The sequence below is a fragment of the Strix uralensis genome, chromosome 14, assembly GCF_047716275.1.
Source record: "Strix uralensis isolate ZFMK-TIS-50842 chromosome 14, bStrUra1, whole genome shotgun sequence".
NCBI lineage: Eukaryota > Metazoa > Chordata > Aves > Strigiformes > Strigidae > Strix > Strix uralensis.
In genome coordinates, this window is record NC_133985.1 from 7,497,404 (window position 1) to 7,517,024 (window position 19,621).

Consider the following 19,621-nt stretch of genomic DNA (forward strand, 5'->3'; position numbering starts at 1 on the left):
AACCCTATTCTTCTAACAAAACTGCAGGCTTCTCAGATCATAGGCTAGATGTTCTTCTGCTCTTGGTTCCACCATGTTGAGGAAATGACCCATGATTAGGCGAGTAGTAAGCTGTAAAACAGCACGGGGATAATTAACTGACTCAGTTACTGTCTGGAGTGACTGCAAACAATAACCTCATTCGCAGGTGTCAGTTTCTTATGCTGTCTATTCCACTTGGGTGTAAAGAAGCTTCTCCAGAGAAGCAAATAAGAAGTATACAAATGACAGAGATAAGGGAGAGGAATATTAACTGGGGAATGCTTCAATCCAGACTGAACTTATCTGAGTCTTGTTTTCCAGAAGTAAACTCAAGATCTATGGGAATGCTAAAATCTTAAAAGAGAAATCAGCAAACTAAAATCAGCACCCCATTACAGACTTTTTGACAGAGTAGTGTTGAAAAAAAAAAGCACAACATAAGGGTTATGAAGACTGCAAGAAAGTATTATGACTTTAAATAAGGGAAGGTATGAACAGAGAGGAAAAATGCTCAGCTTGTGGGGATACCTACCCAAAATAACTGTACTGAAAGAGACCACTTCTTTGTCCTTGCCATCATTGTAAAATGCCAGGTGCCACAAACCCACATCCAAGTACTGAACAAACACAGCCTCATTCTGAACAAGGGTCTGAATACTTCGACGTTCCCGTGGGGACTCCACCACACTCCATTTCTCTTTTCCATCCAAGCGTTCCATGAAATCATACTGCAGGGTAAACAAAGAAGAAAAAAAAGAAGAAAAAAAAAAAGAAGAAAAAAAAAAAAAGAAGACAAACAAACAAAACCCCAAACAAACAGACCTGAATACAAAATGATATTTCCACTCAAAATCTGACATTATATTTTATCTTCTATCTTGTCATAAAAATGGTATTTCTGGAAGATATGTAAATGTGAAACTAATATTTACTAGTCAACCATGGAACACACAGAGATTCTGTGACTCTTATCCTTCCTTAAACAGTGACATAGAATTATGCATCTTTGCTCTGCATAGGTGATAAAAGAAATGTACAAATGGTATTTCTTGACAGCCTGGGTTTTCAGAAAGAAGTTGAAATCAATGATTTGACCCATCAAATTTTAGGTTCCTACACAGCCTCCAAAGCTGGAAACCTTCAACCTATGAGAGACACACCCTTTTCTAAGCAATCACCCACAATAAATTCTTGCTGCAAGAGGAACAGAAGTCTCGGATGTAGCTCCAGACATATAATTGAATGGAAGCCCCCATAACGTGAAAACAAACAGGAACAGCACAAACAGGAAGTGTATTTGTCTAATGTTGGGTAACTCAGCACCCAATAAAAATACACTGTACAAGTTTTACATCACGGAGTAAGAGTTGCTTACCTGAGTTTGTACGTGGAACAATCAGGGGCAAGTAGGATACCAAAACCAGAGGGAGCATGGAAAGGAATAACACAAATCAAGTGGCTGAAGGAATTGAACATATATTAAGGAAAACTGAGAATTTCTGGTTGGATGGTTTCCAAGTAAGGTAGAACATTACATTAATCTTTCGAAAAGGGATCAAACAGAGCAAGTGATTATTTAGAGTATAAGAGGGATGGCACCATTAATGGCATGAAACTAAAAAAAGAAAGAAATTTAAGATGAATGTCAGATAAGCTTCCCATCTATTAAGCTCAGTAATAGCCTCCCAATGGAGATGCCACTGCATCACACAATTAAACAGGACTGGAAGAAATATTGGTTAATCTACAACAGGGAATAACTCTGCATAACAAAGCAGCTGGACTAGCTGTCCTAATAGGCTTTTTTTCTGTCTTTAATGTCTGTGATTCTGGAGCTCTCAAGCTGATGCTATGCTCAACTTACTAGCTCTCATAGTCTCTATCTAAGGGAAGCCCTTAAGAAACAACAAACACAATATATCTAATCTTTTGATAGTTGTATAACAAGTCCCCTATGAAAACATATCTTGTTTTAGACACATTTATCTATGTAGGAGTAGATAGAGATAGATAGACATGTCTAAAGAAAGATGTATGTGTTCAATAAAATACAGTAATAGTATGTGCTTGCTTGCCAGTAGTTTCATTGCATTTCCCTCCGTTATCTCTAGCACATACAGTCTGTGCTTGCGACAGCTATGAGAAAACATACACCTTCACTTGCTTTCAGTTTAAATAGAAAACTGTAATCTTGCATCCTAAACAGACTAAACATCCACAGAGGGCTGTCTTGCATGCTGTATTCCACTCATTAACAGTGAGTTCTAACAAATAACACACAATATGCAACAAAATAGGGAAGATTCTCCCTTCTAGTAGAAGAGACAGACAGATGAACTGATTTAACACTTTAGTGCCATACTACACATCTATTTAAAACCGGGATATAAAAGCTAACCTTTATCTGAAGTTCTGTAACAGTTATATATGAGCAATATAGAGTCCTTGATACACTTACCCTTACAACAAAGGGAGAAGTGTGGAAGTACTATTACTTCGTGTTAAACATGTGCACCAATATGCAGTCACAAAGGAAATGCGTGGCAGGGTAGGAATTTGAGCCCAGGTCTAATAATGTTGAAAGCTACTGTCACAGTAAGTGCAATATCCACTCTTTCTTATGCCTTTAATTGTGGGAAAGAGTAGGAGAAGTGGAATAAAAAGTTTCATCAAACTGTTAAGATCAGATTGCCATCCACTTGATCCTTTTTTCACACAGGATTTTTGCAGGAGAAGGTAAATCAGGTAAATTAATACATTTAAGCCAACGCACGCTAGAGATTTAGAGAATTCTGACATGTCAGTAACTTTCAGAGTCTCAGAGGTGCCACACACACATCTATCTCTTAAATCAATGACATTTGGAAATATTGCTAAAACCTATCGTCTAACAGTCAGAGGTTAAGGACAGACTCATCACCTCCCTGGGAAATGTTATTACTCGGGCAACATCTTGGGAAAAAGAAATCTTGCTCCTCAGAACAATCTTTCACAAAGGGTCATCTAAGGAAGTAGCAATAAAAGCTGACATTTCTCACTGGCAACATGCTGTTCGTCTCTGCTTGTGCTGGCAGGTTCCTCTGCCACCCCTCTGTTTGATGCTGATTCTACCTCATATAGTAGAGAAGGCTCAGCAGTTGGCAAGATCGAAGGGGAAGAGTATTCAGGCTGAAACTGTTTGAAGTAGTTTTAGCTGCAGAATCTCTTTTCACAATGATGGGGTGTGACCTAGTGAGAGCAGGTCCCTTGGCACGACTCCCCATAAGGCTACAATTTTAACTTCAGTGACGTTAAAACTGGTATTGTCCCTCTTTAATCAGACTATGAAGAACTACTTAATGCTCAGACAAAAGCAAAATGACTAAACCTGAATACCTCTATGAATTCTGACACGTCGGTAACTTTCAGAGTATCGGAAGTGCCACACACACATCTACCTATCTCTTAAATCAATGACATTTGGAAATATTGCTAAAACCTATCGTCTCAGTGCAAACTGATACAAAATACGACAAGACATTTTTATCCCTCTTTGGATTACTCAGGACTGAGGAAAAAAGAAGGAATGTTTCTCCTGGTGGTTCCCTGGGTGTACAAATCTTAATGTGTCAGCAAATACTAGGTATATGTACCCCAAAAATCTAAAATCCCTGACGGAAGGGTCACCAAGACAGTACTGGGAATTCATAACTGGATAAGATTTCTTCATACGGTTGGCTGAATCGTAATTTTGTTTCTTGTGGCCCTGTTGATTTTCTGATTTACCGCAATTGCATGATTAGTTACTTTTATATAATGTTGTGCTGAAGATATCACTCTTGCTTTAAAGCTACTTATTGACAAGTATGCATAGATTAGAAGACCGATCTAGGAAAAGAATGAAAGTACTTTCATGATTATTAAGAAGCAACTGTGGAATTTTTAATCTAACACACACAACTGTTAAGGAAGAAACAACTAAATCACATGAATTAGGGAATGAATCTGTCAAACCAAATGAAATCTCCGAAGCAATCTGGAAGTTTCACTGACTTTTTTTTTTTTTTTTTTTTCTTTTTAGAGGATGCTTTATATTTCATGGCTTCATTCCAAAAGTCACACAAAAATGGCAAAAACTGGTCAGAAACAAAATGCACCAGAAATTCCAAATGACTACATCTTCAGAGTTCAATTTTGCAGGGGGGAGTACTTACTATGATTAAAGTTCCATATAAGCAAGTGACTTGCCAGTGTACTTCTCTAAACAAATTCCAAATTCACATTCTCAGTGAGTTTTTTATTTTTACCACATAGCATACCAAAACCCTATTGCATACTTTTATTTACAAACCTAAATCTCCTGCTAAGTTCTTTCTGGACAATTTGTTTTTATATTTCTCCATTCAGTGCTTTCAATTCTCAGATGCGTTTTATTCATAGGCTAATAAGGACTTTCTTTTTCCGGTAACCATGGGGAGTCAGCAAAACCGTTTTGGAACTTTACGTGTAGGGTAGTGACTACATTGCACTATGCCATCCATATAGCACAGATCAGCCGAGCCCAGTTGCATGCAGGGAGTGAACTAGTTGTGAAAGCACAGCAAATCAAAGAGAGCTTGCAGGGGTCAAGACTGAAACACAGAGAGCCAGCATAATCTTCATCTTTTTTCTTAGATTTGAAAATATTTGTATGCCACCACAAATTCCCTAACAATGTCTGAAGTTAGGAATTGATAAAAAAGATTTCTTAGAGCTCTTGTCTTAATAATGGATGCCTAATCAAATGGAGGTGGGAGGGAAAAAAGGCAAAAACATGTTTGGTGTTGTGGCTAGCATTTGTCTTTATGCCAAAGCTCTGTAAGACCCAGGCAGCCAAGAAAACATATGTCAGGGAAACTTGTTTGCAAAGTGCTTTAAAATTAGTTTTCCATAAAATCCAATTGGTAATTATTCATTAAAATACACCCATGAAACATCTGATACCCACAGTGACAGCCAACTGATTTCTTTCAACATTGGAATGTGACATAACACAACCAGTACAATGCAGCACAGCATTCAGTAATAACAGCACAGCTGCCATCAGATAACTTTAAGGTGGTCAGAGCACCTAAATGTGTTTGAGCACTGGCTGAAAAACAAGGTAACACTGGAGGTCCCCAGCTATTCAAGTTGTTTCAAGTAAAGCCATTTCCTGTAGTAAATGAAAATGGTTTTCATTTTGACATGAAAAATTTTTAAGTATAAAACACTCTGCTGGAAATTAAAACAATGCAACTCCACGCATTGCTTTCTCCAGACATTACAGTGATGTTTTTATAAGGTTACCTTATTTCATGCGTCATTTGGAATGTTCCACCAATGTGTAGCAACATCATAATTGCTGTAAGCTCTGCAGAGTCACTTCATGCATTATTTGACATTTACAGTTCATTTTCTATACATTATCAATTTTATTAATATGACTATCTTCTACTAATTTGCCATTGATCATTCAAGCCTGCAATGTGCATTTTGTTATTTCTATGTATTACTACACAGGGTGGAAGAATTTTGCTTAAAAGTAATGTATTCCTGTTTGTAGTCGGCTTGCCACTCAAAACTGCATTTTTGCCTCTCCCCTAGAGCTCCATTCCCTATGCACATGGCACACAGTGCTGCTTCTAGACAAGTTTACAGCTACATCAGTTTGACTGACTAAACCAGGCATTTGGAATATTTGCTAAACAGTAATACTGAGAAGGTTAAATCTCAGCAGGGCTCTCAGACAGGAACTGCATCTTGTTGTCTCAGGTTAATCATGTACCTAATTTGCTGATTATTGACTTGCTCCCACAAAGGATTTTACTTGGCTTGACATACCAGCACTGATCAGTGATGAACTGTCAAGTGTAGTTGTTCACTGCTTTACAGCTCATGTCCCTAACCTGCAGAAACAATTATTTTAAATTTCAATTTTGAAATATCGTCTGGTGTCAACTTCAGAGTATTTTCATTAATACAAAACCATTCTGCTCCTTTCTGTCAGAACAAGGCTTGTTTTCACTAACTCAGGTCTGTAACAGCGTGCCTTTCTTTTCTAAAATTACTTCTCTTGGTAGCAGCTTGGCTGATTTTTGATTGCTGGGCAAAAATGCCAAGCGATCTTCTGCTGTACCACCCTGTTGACAAGACCAGGACCCTGCATGAATATGGGAAAGTAATTCGTCAGATTATACTGGTGGATTTCATTAACTCCAGTTATGGAAGAAGGTTGGAACTGCTTCATCTAAAGACTGGAAGACAAGTTCTCTGAGGAGGAATTCAGCTCAGTAGGAAACACCATTGATATTGCTCATTATTTAATTTAACAGAAAGGTCATGAAATTTATAACCTATCCACGTAAGGTGGAGTGAAAGAAAGATGAGACACTTTGCCTGATCACAGTCTTCTCAGATGAGATCATAATGAAACCTAGAACAAATACATTTGATCACAGTGCAATAGAAATTAAAGTTCAGATTGAAATAAAAAAAAATATTTTGTACTACCATCCAACTGGATTTCTTGTAAAAGATACAGGCATACCTCCATCATGTCTTAGTCAGACAATTACAATTAACTTGTATTTATAGCAAACCTTGATGATTGCTTATGAGCTTTTGTTGCCCTAAGTAATTTTCTCTTCATGATTTATACTTTTGTTTTGTTTTCTTCAACTAAATTGCATTTTTTTTCATGGTGAAATGATAGGGGAAGTGAGCGCCAAAATTCTGAATTAAATGAGACATGCTTAATGAATTATGCCACTACTTCACTGCAATGGTTAAAGATCCATAGACATAATTTCACCCTCAAGACAACGTATTGAAGCATTACAGCCAAAACCAAAACATTCTTAAGAAAGGCTCCCACCCTCGGACATATTATTTGTGGGCATCTTCTGTGTGGCATGGATGTCTAGAAATGGCTGAAAATTAGTCAACAGCCCTCTACAATTTCCCCCATTTTTCTAGGCTTTGTACAGAACTTCAGGATGCTGTATGCTAACCTCTATCTATATGGAAAACTGACCATTTGCCCTCTCCTCCTTGGGTTGTGGACTGCTGATCTTTATTTCTTACCAGTCAGATATATCTATTCAATAACTCACAGAACATTTTAAAACAGCATACCACAGGAAGTTGATGGAGTTTGGATAGTCAAAGCTCCTTGTTCACAAACTCTTAGAAGCAGAGATCATAAACCCATGTAAACCCCTTCCCTCCTTTCCTCCCAACTCTAAAGATTTTGGTCCTCAACTCAGACTCAATTCAGGCAAGAATAAGCTCCAAGGAACAAGAGGCAACGCAGAACAGTTCCATAAATTTGTCTCTCATTGGGAAGCAGATCCAGAATTCAGTTAATGTAAATGCAGTTTTCCCCAGAAAATTAATTGGTTCACTGTTTGTACCATGAGTTTGTGCATACACATGGACACAGTTCGCTTAGGGTTGATATCTTCTTGCAGGCTATATGAACATACTTTCCCTATATGGTAATATGTAGCAATGCAATTATGTTAAAGCCTCTGGGATTTTAGCTTAGATCACGCATTTTAACCATTTATGTAATTGCAGTTTGCTTTGCCAAATGAAAAAAATAGCAGCAGTTCTTTGTAAGTCAGGGCAAGGCATCTAGAACTATTAAATGAGGCTTTCCCAAAAGGGATCATGGAGTTCTACATTTGTTTTTTGGAAATCATGTACTAAATAAATCATTTTAAGTTTAGGTGATAATTTCTGAATGAAGAACCAATTTTTAGCAGTAAGGATATGCATGACGGAAGGGGTCCTTTCCAAAAGCTGGTTGCTATTTCTGCTTCCCTTGCGCTCTAAAGAATGGAGGCTCTTTCCTTTTAGTATGTGTAACTGCAAATATATTATTTCTCATTACAGTTCTAATCTAAGTAAATGGGAACCCCTCCATTCACATTAATGAGTTTTCAATATAACCAAAAAATTTCTCTCTGTAACAGAAAATATAGCTATATCTTCTCCCAGCGAAAAAACTAAAACACCCACTGCACAGCCCAGAAGAAAAAGATAAGTCTGGTCTTAAGTCTGGTCTCACTAACTGTAAAACTATCTTTTCTTACAGCTCTTAGCTCTGTACTACAGGGTTACTGTAAAAATGTGGTGTTACTGAGTATTCATCTTTGAGGCTGGTTAGAAAACAAGAAGAATTGGGTTTCCTAACTGCAAGACTTGCCCCATGTCCCAGTCACATATTACACCTAAATACTGTCCTTGAAGGAAAAGTAGTAAAATTAAAGCTCTCAGACACTTGGCCACTGCATTACGTTCTCTAATATGGCTGGGTAGCAGTGGTGCCAAGGTCTGTTGCATATCCCAGCAATGCCATTCCAACAGCCTGTGGAGATTAAAACTTCTATAAAGATAGAAAATCATATGTTAACATATCTAGCTGTGCATGCATTCCAACTGTATACAGTGCTTTGATACTGTGAGTTTAACCAACACACTCCTCATTTTTGACTGGTATGTAACTGGGATAGGTTTATCCCAATCAGTGCCAAGATCTTGTCAGAGATTTAAAACCTTGAGTGCCAAACTACTAGTTATCTTAAAAACCTGAAAGGCAAGAACATCATTGATTACTTCTTTTATCAATGTACTGTTGAAGTATGTAATAACTTAGAAATCTTAAGATCAGGGCATTCAGTTAAATGTCACAAATTAAGTAATTCCCAGGAATCCCTAAACTTGAGCTCCATAAACTCCAGCATAAATCTAACACAGATGCTCTAAACTTTTGCATTTTGACATTTAAGGCCAACAAATACATTGATAAAGTACCTGGGCATGTGATGGTGGGAGTCCTCTTCTTATATAAACACCAAAAAGAGCATCCTTCCCTAAGGATATGTTGAACTTCAGGAACTGTGGCTGGCTGATATGGATCTGAGACCGCCAAAAAACTCCAGGGGGCACTTCCTGGGTGACCCTGCGGCCAACTTCGGTTTCTCCGCTGTCTATGCTGCTATTCCTAGCAACCCATGGTCCTATAAAATAAAAGAAAATACAAATCAAATGAGATAACTGCTTTTAATAGAGGTATTTTTATTTATTCAAGGTGAACATCTGTGGCAATGCTACCTTTTAAATCAAACTCTAACTTTCTTATTCTGATGCAATCTGCCTGCTGTTTCAATCAGTATGTATGAGTTTGGCCCCTGTATTTGAAGTAAGAAGACTGTGAACCTTTTTCTGTGGAGTATCTGCAATCTTCTAAACCATCCAACCCTTTAATTCTGCAACTGCTCTTTACTGATCAAATATAGTAACAGTAGAAAGTCAATTAAGCACATACAAATCTCCCTGTGCTCTTTTCAGTTGCATTTTGTATGCAGCCAGGGTATAAAAAAGTTATCAGAAAGGTGAACCAAAGGGGTAACTTTAATCTAAGTGAACTGATTGAAAATTTTTATTACCATTGTTTTATATAGTAAAGTAGTCCAATAAACTCCAGGTCATAGACAAGAGAGTTGACAGAAGAAATGAAATGCACAGAAAAGGATTTAGAGGACAGCTTCTGTACTCTAACATGCATCTTCTCCTTGAAAGAAAGTTAGTACAACTCAATGTGCTGCCTTTTAAGTTCTCTCTGCCTCAAGCAGGGACTATCTACAAGTCTTTCTCCCTTGCGCTGTGGTTAGTTAAAATCCATCATTCGATGGTTCTTCAGCATGCATTCTTGAAGACAAGATACAAGACCTTTCTGGTTGAGTGCTCTGGCTTCCAGCCCATGAAACAGTCGACCTTTAAAACATGGTGCAAATCCCTTCTGTTCTCAGCTGAACAGGATGTTTCTGAGGCTACACATATTTTAACCATGGAGGGCGATACGTGAAGAGTTAGCAGTGCTTTCAAGCTACAGTATGTAGCAATGTTTGATTTTGTGTTCCATATTCCCAAACAACATGGTGATAAATCCATTTTAAAATTATTACAACAGACACTATAAAGACCAGAAAACCACAGAAAATACCTGTTAACAATCACAGAAATTTAAATGTACCATTAATATCACTATTAATACACCCTGGATGGTAGTGATACCTCTGACACAACCAGACAGGATTTGTTAAAAACTCAGTGTTTACTTCATGGTTTTTTTTTCATGGTGTAATGCTATTTCAATAAATGGCAAGTAACTTTTGAAATATATTCCAGCACGGTATGAATGTAACAGGATGGCACAGAATGACATATAATTCCAGCAGGTAAGTACATAACAGCTTTTCTGTCTTGACTATCTTTAATTGAGAGAGCTGCAATTGGTTTCAATTATAGATTCCAAATTATCTATGTTAGCAGCACTTACACTTGTACATAATGAAACAGATATTATGTTGGCAGTGTTTTGAAATGGTAAAAGAATGCTCTGAATACCAACTGCTATACAGTTTTTGGCAACTTGTTTGTTTTTTCATTTCCTATGTTAATGGGTCTACAATAACATCACAGCACTAAGGAAAAAAAGAAAAAGCAGAAGAAGCTGCAAAGACGGGCTGCAAAGGAAGGAAAAATGGCTGAGAATGTCAAGTAATGCGCCTTGAGAGCCACCCAAGAACACAAATATCAACCAGATTCAAACATGTAATGTTTCATAAGAACCACATGATTTCATTTCTAATGGATTACTGCAACAGAGGATATCTCAAAGTTCCTACCTCAATGAAGTCAGGAACTATCTCACTAGAATTTAAATTAGTCCTTACCTACAAGGATAAGAAAACCAGCTACAGAGCACATAAAATCAGCTGTTGAATGCCATACCGGAATCACTGGCAGAGCTGGGAAGCCAGCATAAGACTGAGGCCTCCTTCATCTCCTTTTGAGTACAACATTACACTTTCTTCGCTTCACAATTCCAAGTTATGGTGACAAATGCTGCTTCTAAAGAAATACTTGTAGCAGACTTTTTTTCAACATTCTTAAAAAGTGTGCTACAAAGTATTTCTTTAGAAGCAGACTGTGCATACTTAAATGAACATTAACTGTATCCAATCTGAGAACAGGCTCCTTGACACACTATAAAGAACCTTGTTCTTCAGGATCAGTATATCCATATTCAAAGTGAAACAGTCAAAGAAAATGTTATTTCCAGTAAGTATTACAGTCGGGATTATTATGATGATGATAAAAGATGTATAAGTAATAAAGGTGGGAAGATTAATAGACCAGTGCCTCTTCCAACATTCTCTGTCCACAGACTCTCATATTCAATGCTTGCCTGCATTACATATTTTTTTCAGTTTGGTTAATTTCATGCTTACAACCAAGCTGCTCCAGTCCATGGAAGCTAGTGCAAATCTTTGACATAAAGAATCCTGAAGTCGGTAAGTGTAATCTATTTCTGAAATCCACATGTAAAATAGGTGGGAATCTGGAGTTTAGGTCTGTTTCAAATCAGTAGCCTTGCCCGATGTTGGAATCTGCTTTTCATTTAGTTTCTTTTTAAGCAATACTTTATACTTTTTAATACAGTATATATATATAATACTTTATACTTTTTAACACAGTTCTAGAATTCAGAGGAGCAGTGGTCATGTATATTCAGAGATATGGCTTGTATCAGCAGCACAAATCTAACATTCTAATTAGTTAAAAAATAAAGAGCTTATAGTCACTTACCTCATGTCATAATCATATATCTAACATATATAAATAAACATACATATATATTGGGGCTATTAAGTCCTGAAACGGCTACTAATAGACATAAATAGCCTATGCTACAAGGTAAGTTTTAGAAAAATGAATCCTTGTCAGAACACTAAGAAGTGACAGGGTGTTAGAATGCCCTCATGCATACATTTGCTTTTCAAATTACTGAGTCACGTGTTTTTCATCTACATCAAATAGATATTATAATGAATATCGCTTCAGCCACTGTACCTCACTTTCATCCAGTGCAGCAAGCTTAGTGAGCATGCAAATGGTAAGACCACCATAGTCTCTGTTGGAGAATGTGGTTTCATTGGCTATTAAAGCAGCCCCAAAACACCACCACCAATGACTTTTGCTAATTACTTTGCTTCCAAGTCTGCTGAGTACGTTCACTAGATATATAACTTTGCAAATAAATTTCATTCTTATGGAAACTCAAGTTTCAGTATTTCTGGTTGAATTTAGCCTTAGCCTCCTCTGGTTTTCCAGAATTGTGTTTTGTATTTCTATCTGGGAAAGGGTATTTTTCAGAAGTCAAGACTCCTCAAATACATCAGTTAAGCTAAAAAGAGAATATTCCAGTCATCAGGAGAAACAGAGTTACATTCACACTACTTCAGCATGCACCTCAGAGGTAAACAAATACATTGGATGTCAAGCTTTCCCAACAAAGTATTATTAGAAAAAGACCATTCCTTTATATTTGTTATGAAAATTTTAAAGTTGTTAGCTTAGTGAAAACTGCAGATAAGACAATTGAATTTGTAATTATCAGTCAATCTAGAGACATGATTCAGGTTCCCAATACTGAAATGATTCAGTTCAGTTTGGCACTATCTTTGGAAGCATCTCCCCATAGATGCTCTTTTTTTGCTTGACAACATAAATGACCTGGTTTCTAGTTGTCCAAACCACTCTTTCTGGAACATTTCAGTGTCTCAGGAAAATCTACCTAGGAAGAGAGCTGTGACAGGTATAGGGGTTCAACACAGCAGAGGATTTTAAGAACAGGTTAGAGGAGCAAATATCATGTGATCAAGATATACTTAACCTACATAAAGAATGGAAAGGATGGATGACCACTTATTTTGGAAGGCTGTATTTCTGTAGTATGGCATGCCTCTGCTCTATATCCAGCTTGTGCCACGTCTGTGAGAAACAGCTGCTGCCTCACCTCCGGCATGCTGAAAGGGATCCTTATTTTTGCTTTTAAGAATTTAATACATGACATCCTGTTTTTATGGCTCGGCATTACAATGCTGAAATAACACAATTAAGAAAGTTGTACTAAAATATAAGCTTTATATTTGGAAGTTTAACTAACAACTTATAAAGTTTTAAGTCCAGCAAGTTATCAGAGCTCTAAAGATTCTGCATTATTGAATCATACTGTCATAAATTCCTGCTGAGTTACTCTTGTTGGTATGAGACACAAAACCAGTGAGAGCATCTTGGTCCTACTCCTTGTGTCAACAGCCAGTGCACCTGAGTGGGTCATGATGTTCTCAGATGGCTACTTGTAAAACAGAAATATTAGCAATGACCTGTTAAAAATTCTCACCTCGAAGATGAGCAATGCAGAGCAGTCACATAAAAATACTGCAGGGGTCTCAACACTGGCCTCTTCATGTTCCTTCCTCCCCAAGTTAGAAATACAAAAATGAAATGCAAAGTAGATATGACACCTGAACCTTATTTCTTAGTTAATAGGCTAAAGTTTATTTTTTTTTTAAATCTGAAAAGCAGAAGATCATCCTAGCTTTATATTTGCAATGCCTTTTTCTGCACTAACAGCTTCACTTATAAGCTCTATCTCTGGAGACTCTTAAACTTTTTTTTATACCTCCCTTCAGTCTTCACCTCCTAATGTAGAGAATGTATCTTGCCACATGACTCACTCCCCTCCAGCTATTTTTAGAAGCTTTTCCATTTTGATGCACCACTGCAGATCACATTCAAACATCAACTGCACTTAAGTGAAGTTACAGATCTGACAAACTGACAAATCTGGGAAGAAAGACTAGCCCAAACAACTCATACTATTGTGAACAAATAAATCTGAACATCATTATCTCTGCTGTGGGTGACTGTTTTAGAGTTTTGTCTGTTTATCTCATAACCCCATGGATACGTGATTTTTTTTTTTCCTGTGATTTCCTCTCTAGAAACATCTATAAAAGAGAGTTTTAAAAGCATACTTCTTCATCTTACCCAGGGGAGCCATTTCAATCGCTCAGTCAAACATATATTTATCAACTAAATAACACTTATTCATTTAAACTGCTGTGTTATTTACCCAGTTGAATTACTATTTTGGCATATACATTTGAAAAGACTGCTTTAGCACTCAAGTATATTTGCCTTTGAAGCTATCAAATAGGCAATGCATGACAACAGCAATGCAAACTCCCCCTGCTAACTTGTCAGCAGGCCTCATCTTTGAGCTGGAGGTCAGTTTGAAGGTGGCAGCTGATAGGACATGCCCAGTCAGCCTCTAATTTAACTGATGTCAAGCAGTGTCAGCTATGGAGGCAGAACTGTATCTACACTGAAACCAGATATACTTGAGTATTTATTATAGGCTCCTCTCCCGTACTGTAGTTAAAATTAAAAAATAAAAACGAAATCTGGCTACCAGCAGTGTCATGCTACAGACATCACATTTAAATAGCAATTAACTCCAGCGCTTTGACTGTGTGCCTTTGCGACGGTGATGACTGTAAATTGCATCTTGATAACACTCTTGAAAAATATCTAGCAGAATAACCATTCCAACGGATCCATAATGAACTACCAAGATAATTTGGACAATTTCAAATTAAATACAAGGAATAAATATCACCAATGTTGGTTAAAGAGAATTCTCTTACACTTCCCTTCCAGTACCTCTGTATTTCTTATAAATCACTGCTGCAGACTTAGCTTTCCTTATCTTTTTATCTAACTTATTTTTCTGTTGTAGTCTGTTATATAGCTAAGGATTTTCACAGATGACTCAGAATTCCAAAGAAATTTATGGTACAGCTGTGTAAAGGAAACCATTCAATATAAAAATACACTCCACTGACTTTTTGGCAGAAAAGAATGCGTGGGAATTACTATGGTTTTCAATGATAGCTTGATTTTTTCCTCAGGTAAATTTGCTACTTAAATGACCAGACATTTCTTATTGTTTCAGAAAGGCAAACAAAGAAAGTAGAAAATGTCTTTTCTATACAAATTTCTTCATTGGAAAAATCTGTGTTATGCACTATTACCACATTGATCACTTCATATATGAATTTAGGCTTCAAAACATCTACCACTAATACCTAAGTGCCCTAGGACCCAAGTGAAAACTGATTCTTTTTCAAATGTATACAATAGATTGACTACTGATACAAAACAAATTCCCACAGCTACAATAAAGCAAAAAAGCCAGGAAATGAGAGTTTGTCTGGAGAAGCTGTTATGACACATCTTGAACTTCAGTTATGCTGAAGATGCTGAGGTACTAATGAGCTCTACTTTGTGAAGTGAGGAGGAAGGAAGCTTCTGAATTTGTATGAGCTTTCAGGAGTCCAGTAAAACAGCTTCCGAAACAAAATCGAAATCTCAGGCTTTCTGGTCAGTATCCCATATTTCTGTTGTTGCGAAAGGAAAGAAATTCTGCAAAGAGGGTGTCTGCTTATGACCAGTCAAACAATCTGACTCTGCAGGTGAAATTAAGAAACATGCCTTAATTAATACCCTGATACACCTAAAATTTAGGCACATCTTCACATTCATGTGGGCATGGCTTCACAAGATTCATTGTTTTCTGAATCAGAAGCAAATTATAACTGAAATAAAATTGAGATGTTAGTTCACTGCATTTCACAAAGAACAAATAAATAATAGCGTGAATTTCTACATCAACATAACAGTCATCTCTGATGGTATATAGTACACTTCCATCACCTAACTTTAAACACAGCAACTCATACTATCACCATCAACACAATCACAAAAATAAAACTCCTCTTCTGTTCTGTTGAACTTCAGTCAAATACTTTGCTTTTCCTAGACACCCCTAGAGGCTGATATATTTTCAGAAGACCACATCTGCAAGCCTTCATAGCGTCCATATTAATACTTCTACTTGCTAATGTGTTAATTAAGATCTGCATTACATTAGCCACATAACTAGTTAATAAGATTAATCCACCTGGAAAATGATGGCATGTCTTGATTAAATTGAACGAAGGTAACGGAAGTGACATTTAAAATACATTGATTGTTATTACATTTTGATCGTCTGTTTCAAAGCATCTGAAAGGAAATAGTAGAAACCAAAAGATTCATGCTGTTTACATTGTTAATGAGGTATGAATTTTTCATCTTTTGCAACATGACAAAGAGTTCCCTCCAGTTGTTCCCAAGTCCTTACACTGTCTGAAAAGTAGGATTAGGTTCAAGCAGGAACACAGCTGGGGGTAGCACCAGTGTCTCGGGCAGTCTCAGAGCCTATTGTATTTGCACCTGAACCCAACTCATTCAATACATTAGGTGGCAAATCTTCCCATTTAATAATTTTGTTATTCCTTTAATGTTGCCTGTCTGCTGCATTGATAATAAAAATAATCACTTCTGTATGCAAACCAAAAATGTGACTCAGAGCTGCAGCATCTGGCTGAGGTCTCAACATCACCTGAAGAGAGCTGAAGACAACCTATACAGCTTCACAATGACTGCTGAGTTTAGCTTTCCATATCTAAATTTCTGCTAGATTAGTAGAAAGCTGTTTTTCCCCTCTCTCATCTCAAGCAAGTAAAATGGTGTCAAACTTAACAGCAAATTTAACTTTCTTTATTTCATTATTGCCCTTATATTTACAATGCTGAATTTGATAACTGGAAAAAAGTATTCTTCATGACATGTCAATACTTTACCATTGTCTTTTCAAAATCTACACACTGTGGTAGACTTAGTGAAATATCTCATAAACTGAGCGTGAACCTGGATCAAGCTGTTTGGTCCAAACAGACACAAACCCTGGATTACATGAGTATCAGAACACAAATTCAAATCTACCTTTTCCAATTAGTCAGTATATTTATGGTAACTGAAGTGATCTTTCAGTTCCACATTTATTGCCCATAATTACCTTTGGTGTCTTAAAATGTGGGTTTCTAGGATCAGAGACCACAATCTCTTACTGTGTTTTTCAGCTTTATAGAACCTTACCGTAGGAAATAATCAAGATAAAAAAATACTAAGCCAATTCTGAATTCATAGAAAATATGCTAAATTTGTGAGCACACCAAAGACAATATGTCATAAACAAAAAACCCTACACCAAAACATTCTTCACTTGGATCTGCATCTGGAGTTAGTTTGGATATTTCCACACAAATGGCAGTTCATTTTAGGTGTCCTCTGAAATGATTAAAGTTGACTTTTATAGCATATTCTGTCAATTAGAAAGGAAACAGCACATAGATAGTCACATATTTTATGGAGATGTGTGTCTAGCCTACTACGTAAATTTAAATGTAGAATGTATTTTTGGCACAGATTAACAGAATCTAGACACAGAAAAATCCCATAAATCTAATCATCTAATTCACTTCTTTGTGAAGAAGCAATTATTCACAAACATGCTTCCCCCACCCTTTTTCCTTTAATTAAGAATCATTACATCAAAATTCTAACATTATCCTTACACAACTGTAACAAACAAATGGGCTTCACTCTCAGAAAGTTTTTTTTTTTTTTTTTACTATCTATCTCATCCCTGTAGCAATTCCACAATTCCATGGCAGTGCTAACTTTTTGGTTTTTATGTACTATGAAGGGATACTACCTTAAAATTTGTATTAAGAAAGGAATTTTTCTTTACTTTTGTCTCTTAATCTAAATCCCTAGTTCAGCACAACTTCCAGAGCCTAAAGGCAAAACCAAAAAGCTATCTAGTCCTTTGTTTACAGTCAGAGCATAGTGGACTTCGCTAGCAGTTTTACAGCAGTACTGAGGATTTTTCTACCCATTGCACTTGCCTACCCCTTTCAGATATCCCCAGTATTAGCGAGATGCAGTGTGCAATTACAAAAAACCTGCAACTGTGTTATCTTAAAGTGAATTTTGTTTTCATTCAGATAGGAAACTGCAGTAATAAAGTAATTTACATTCATCTTAAATGCAGTTTTATTATTTCATACCAGAATTTAATCTCTTAATAAGGAACAAGCAGATCAAATTGAAATATCTGTTTTTTTTTTTTTGTTTTTTTTTTTTTTTTTTTTTTCTTTCAAATTGCTCCAGTTTAAAATGCCTTGCTTGCTGAGTAGGCACAGCTTGCGTTTAAGTGGCCGTTGTCAGTCTAGGGGTTAAAGGTTTCTTTGGGAGACCCATGTTTTGAAAAGAATGGCTTCATCCTGAGTTGTGTCAATTATAGAAAGGTCACTCTCCACAGCCAGAGCCCTGAGCCCTGAAATGGTTGTTGTGTTAAAAGCTGTCAGAGGCTTTCCTAAAAACTGCTGGGATAGCAATATTAACTTGGACATAATAAAAGGAAAGGTGAGGTAGAAGAACTTTTCACCCTTCCCTGCTGTAAGAATTTGTCTTTTAGACATTCCCTGTGTTCATCCAAACCTGTCATTCATATTATTCCACTGTGGAAGATTACTTGCCTAAATATTGTTCTCCCCCCTTCTCCCAGATTATAAACATTTCAGCAACCTTCTACTAATGTCAGAAGAACAAGTAAACTTTTCCAACATGCTCTGAGGCAAGCTAACTGCAGCAATTTAAGATACATCTAGCAGTTGTCTCCTTGTCTCCTCTACAGGAGGTTACCACTCCCAAAACAGCCGGCATCTCAGCCTCTTCAAATGTGCAAAGCTAATTAGAGTGGGGATGGGATAAACTGCCAGGATTTGCACTGAAGTGCCCCAGGCAGATGAGCTCATTCCAATTCAACAATTCTGCTGCCCTATATTTGCACGGAGATGGCAACAAAAAGCTGCAGGGGAGGGAATTTGGAAACGTGTTAAACACTGCAGTTGTCTGCTAAGTGACCATAATTGCAGACCTGAGCTCTTCAGGTTCCTGCCTAAAACCATAGGGTCTCTCACCTGTGCACAATCTGGAAGAAGTTCAGCAGTAATATAAACATTCTCCCTTGTACTTAGGGATGTGCTGGTCATCCAGTTTGACCTACAGTCAGTCAGAGATGAAAGCCAAGCCAACAGCTGTCTGAAAATCTATAGTTTTTTGCCACCATTAGGATGTAGGATTTCATGAAAAGGAGGAAGCCAAAATTAGTCCCTCCAGGGCAAACGTGAAGAAGCTGAGGTGAGCAGCATCATTTATTGAAAACAGAAGCAAATCCATGAAATGATCAGGCACACCAAAGAACAACTCAACTTCCTTTCCCAGCTCTATTTTAACTGAAATTTTCCCAACACATCCAACGCAAGCATCCTGTGTTAGCATTTGTTTCTAACACTTGTGTTGGCAATCAGTAAGTTTAACACAAGCCACAGGTCCGGAGAGCAAGATGATGCTCAGCTCTGAACAAAACTCTTCTGTTGAGCAATAGCAAGTGCTCTTACTTCTTTTCTGTTTCAGTCACCCCATCCCACTTTCACAGAACATGAACGCCTGTGAGGTGCTTTGACTAATTGAAACAATCTGTTCTATCTTATCAAAGTTTTTGTAATAACCAGGTAAAACCTTACTCCGATGTAGCAAAGAAAACACCTGAACCTCACCAATAAAAAGCATTCGATTTAAATGATTAAAATTTTTTTCATAACATGTAATTACTCTGTATTTTTAATATATGCATTCTCAGTTTAAGAAAGTATTCCTGTTTCTCGATTTCCCCTCATTCTTCTCATTGCCCTGTCTCTGTCATCCTCCACTGGAACAGAGTTTTTCTTTA

The 19,621-nt window shown here is 37.0% G+C and overlaps 1 protein-coding gene across 4 annotated transcripts in view; it reads right to left on the reverse strand.

The window, feature by feature from the left end:
• TENM2 (teneurin transmembrane protein 2) overlaps positions 1 to 19,621 on the reverse strand; it is a 741,247-nt gene that overhangs the window by 112,043 nt on the left and 609,583 nt on the right. For all 4 annotated transcript variants that reach the window (XM_074883298.1, XM_074883301.1, XM_074883300.1 and 1 more), the window contains 2 exons: positions 8,839 to 9,044; positions 554 to 749 (listed from right to left, as the gene is read on the reverse strand). In XM_074883298.1, coding sequence (XP_074739399.1) covers positions 554 to 749; positions 8,839 to 9,044 — 402 coding nt within the window. The remainder of the gene's footprint in view (positions 1 to 553; positions 750 to 8,838; positions 9,045 to 19,621) is intronic.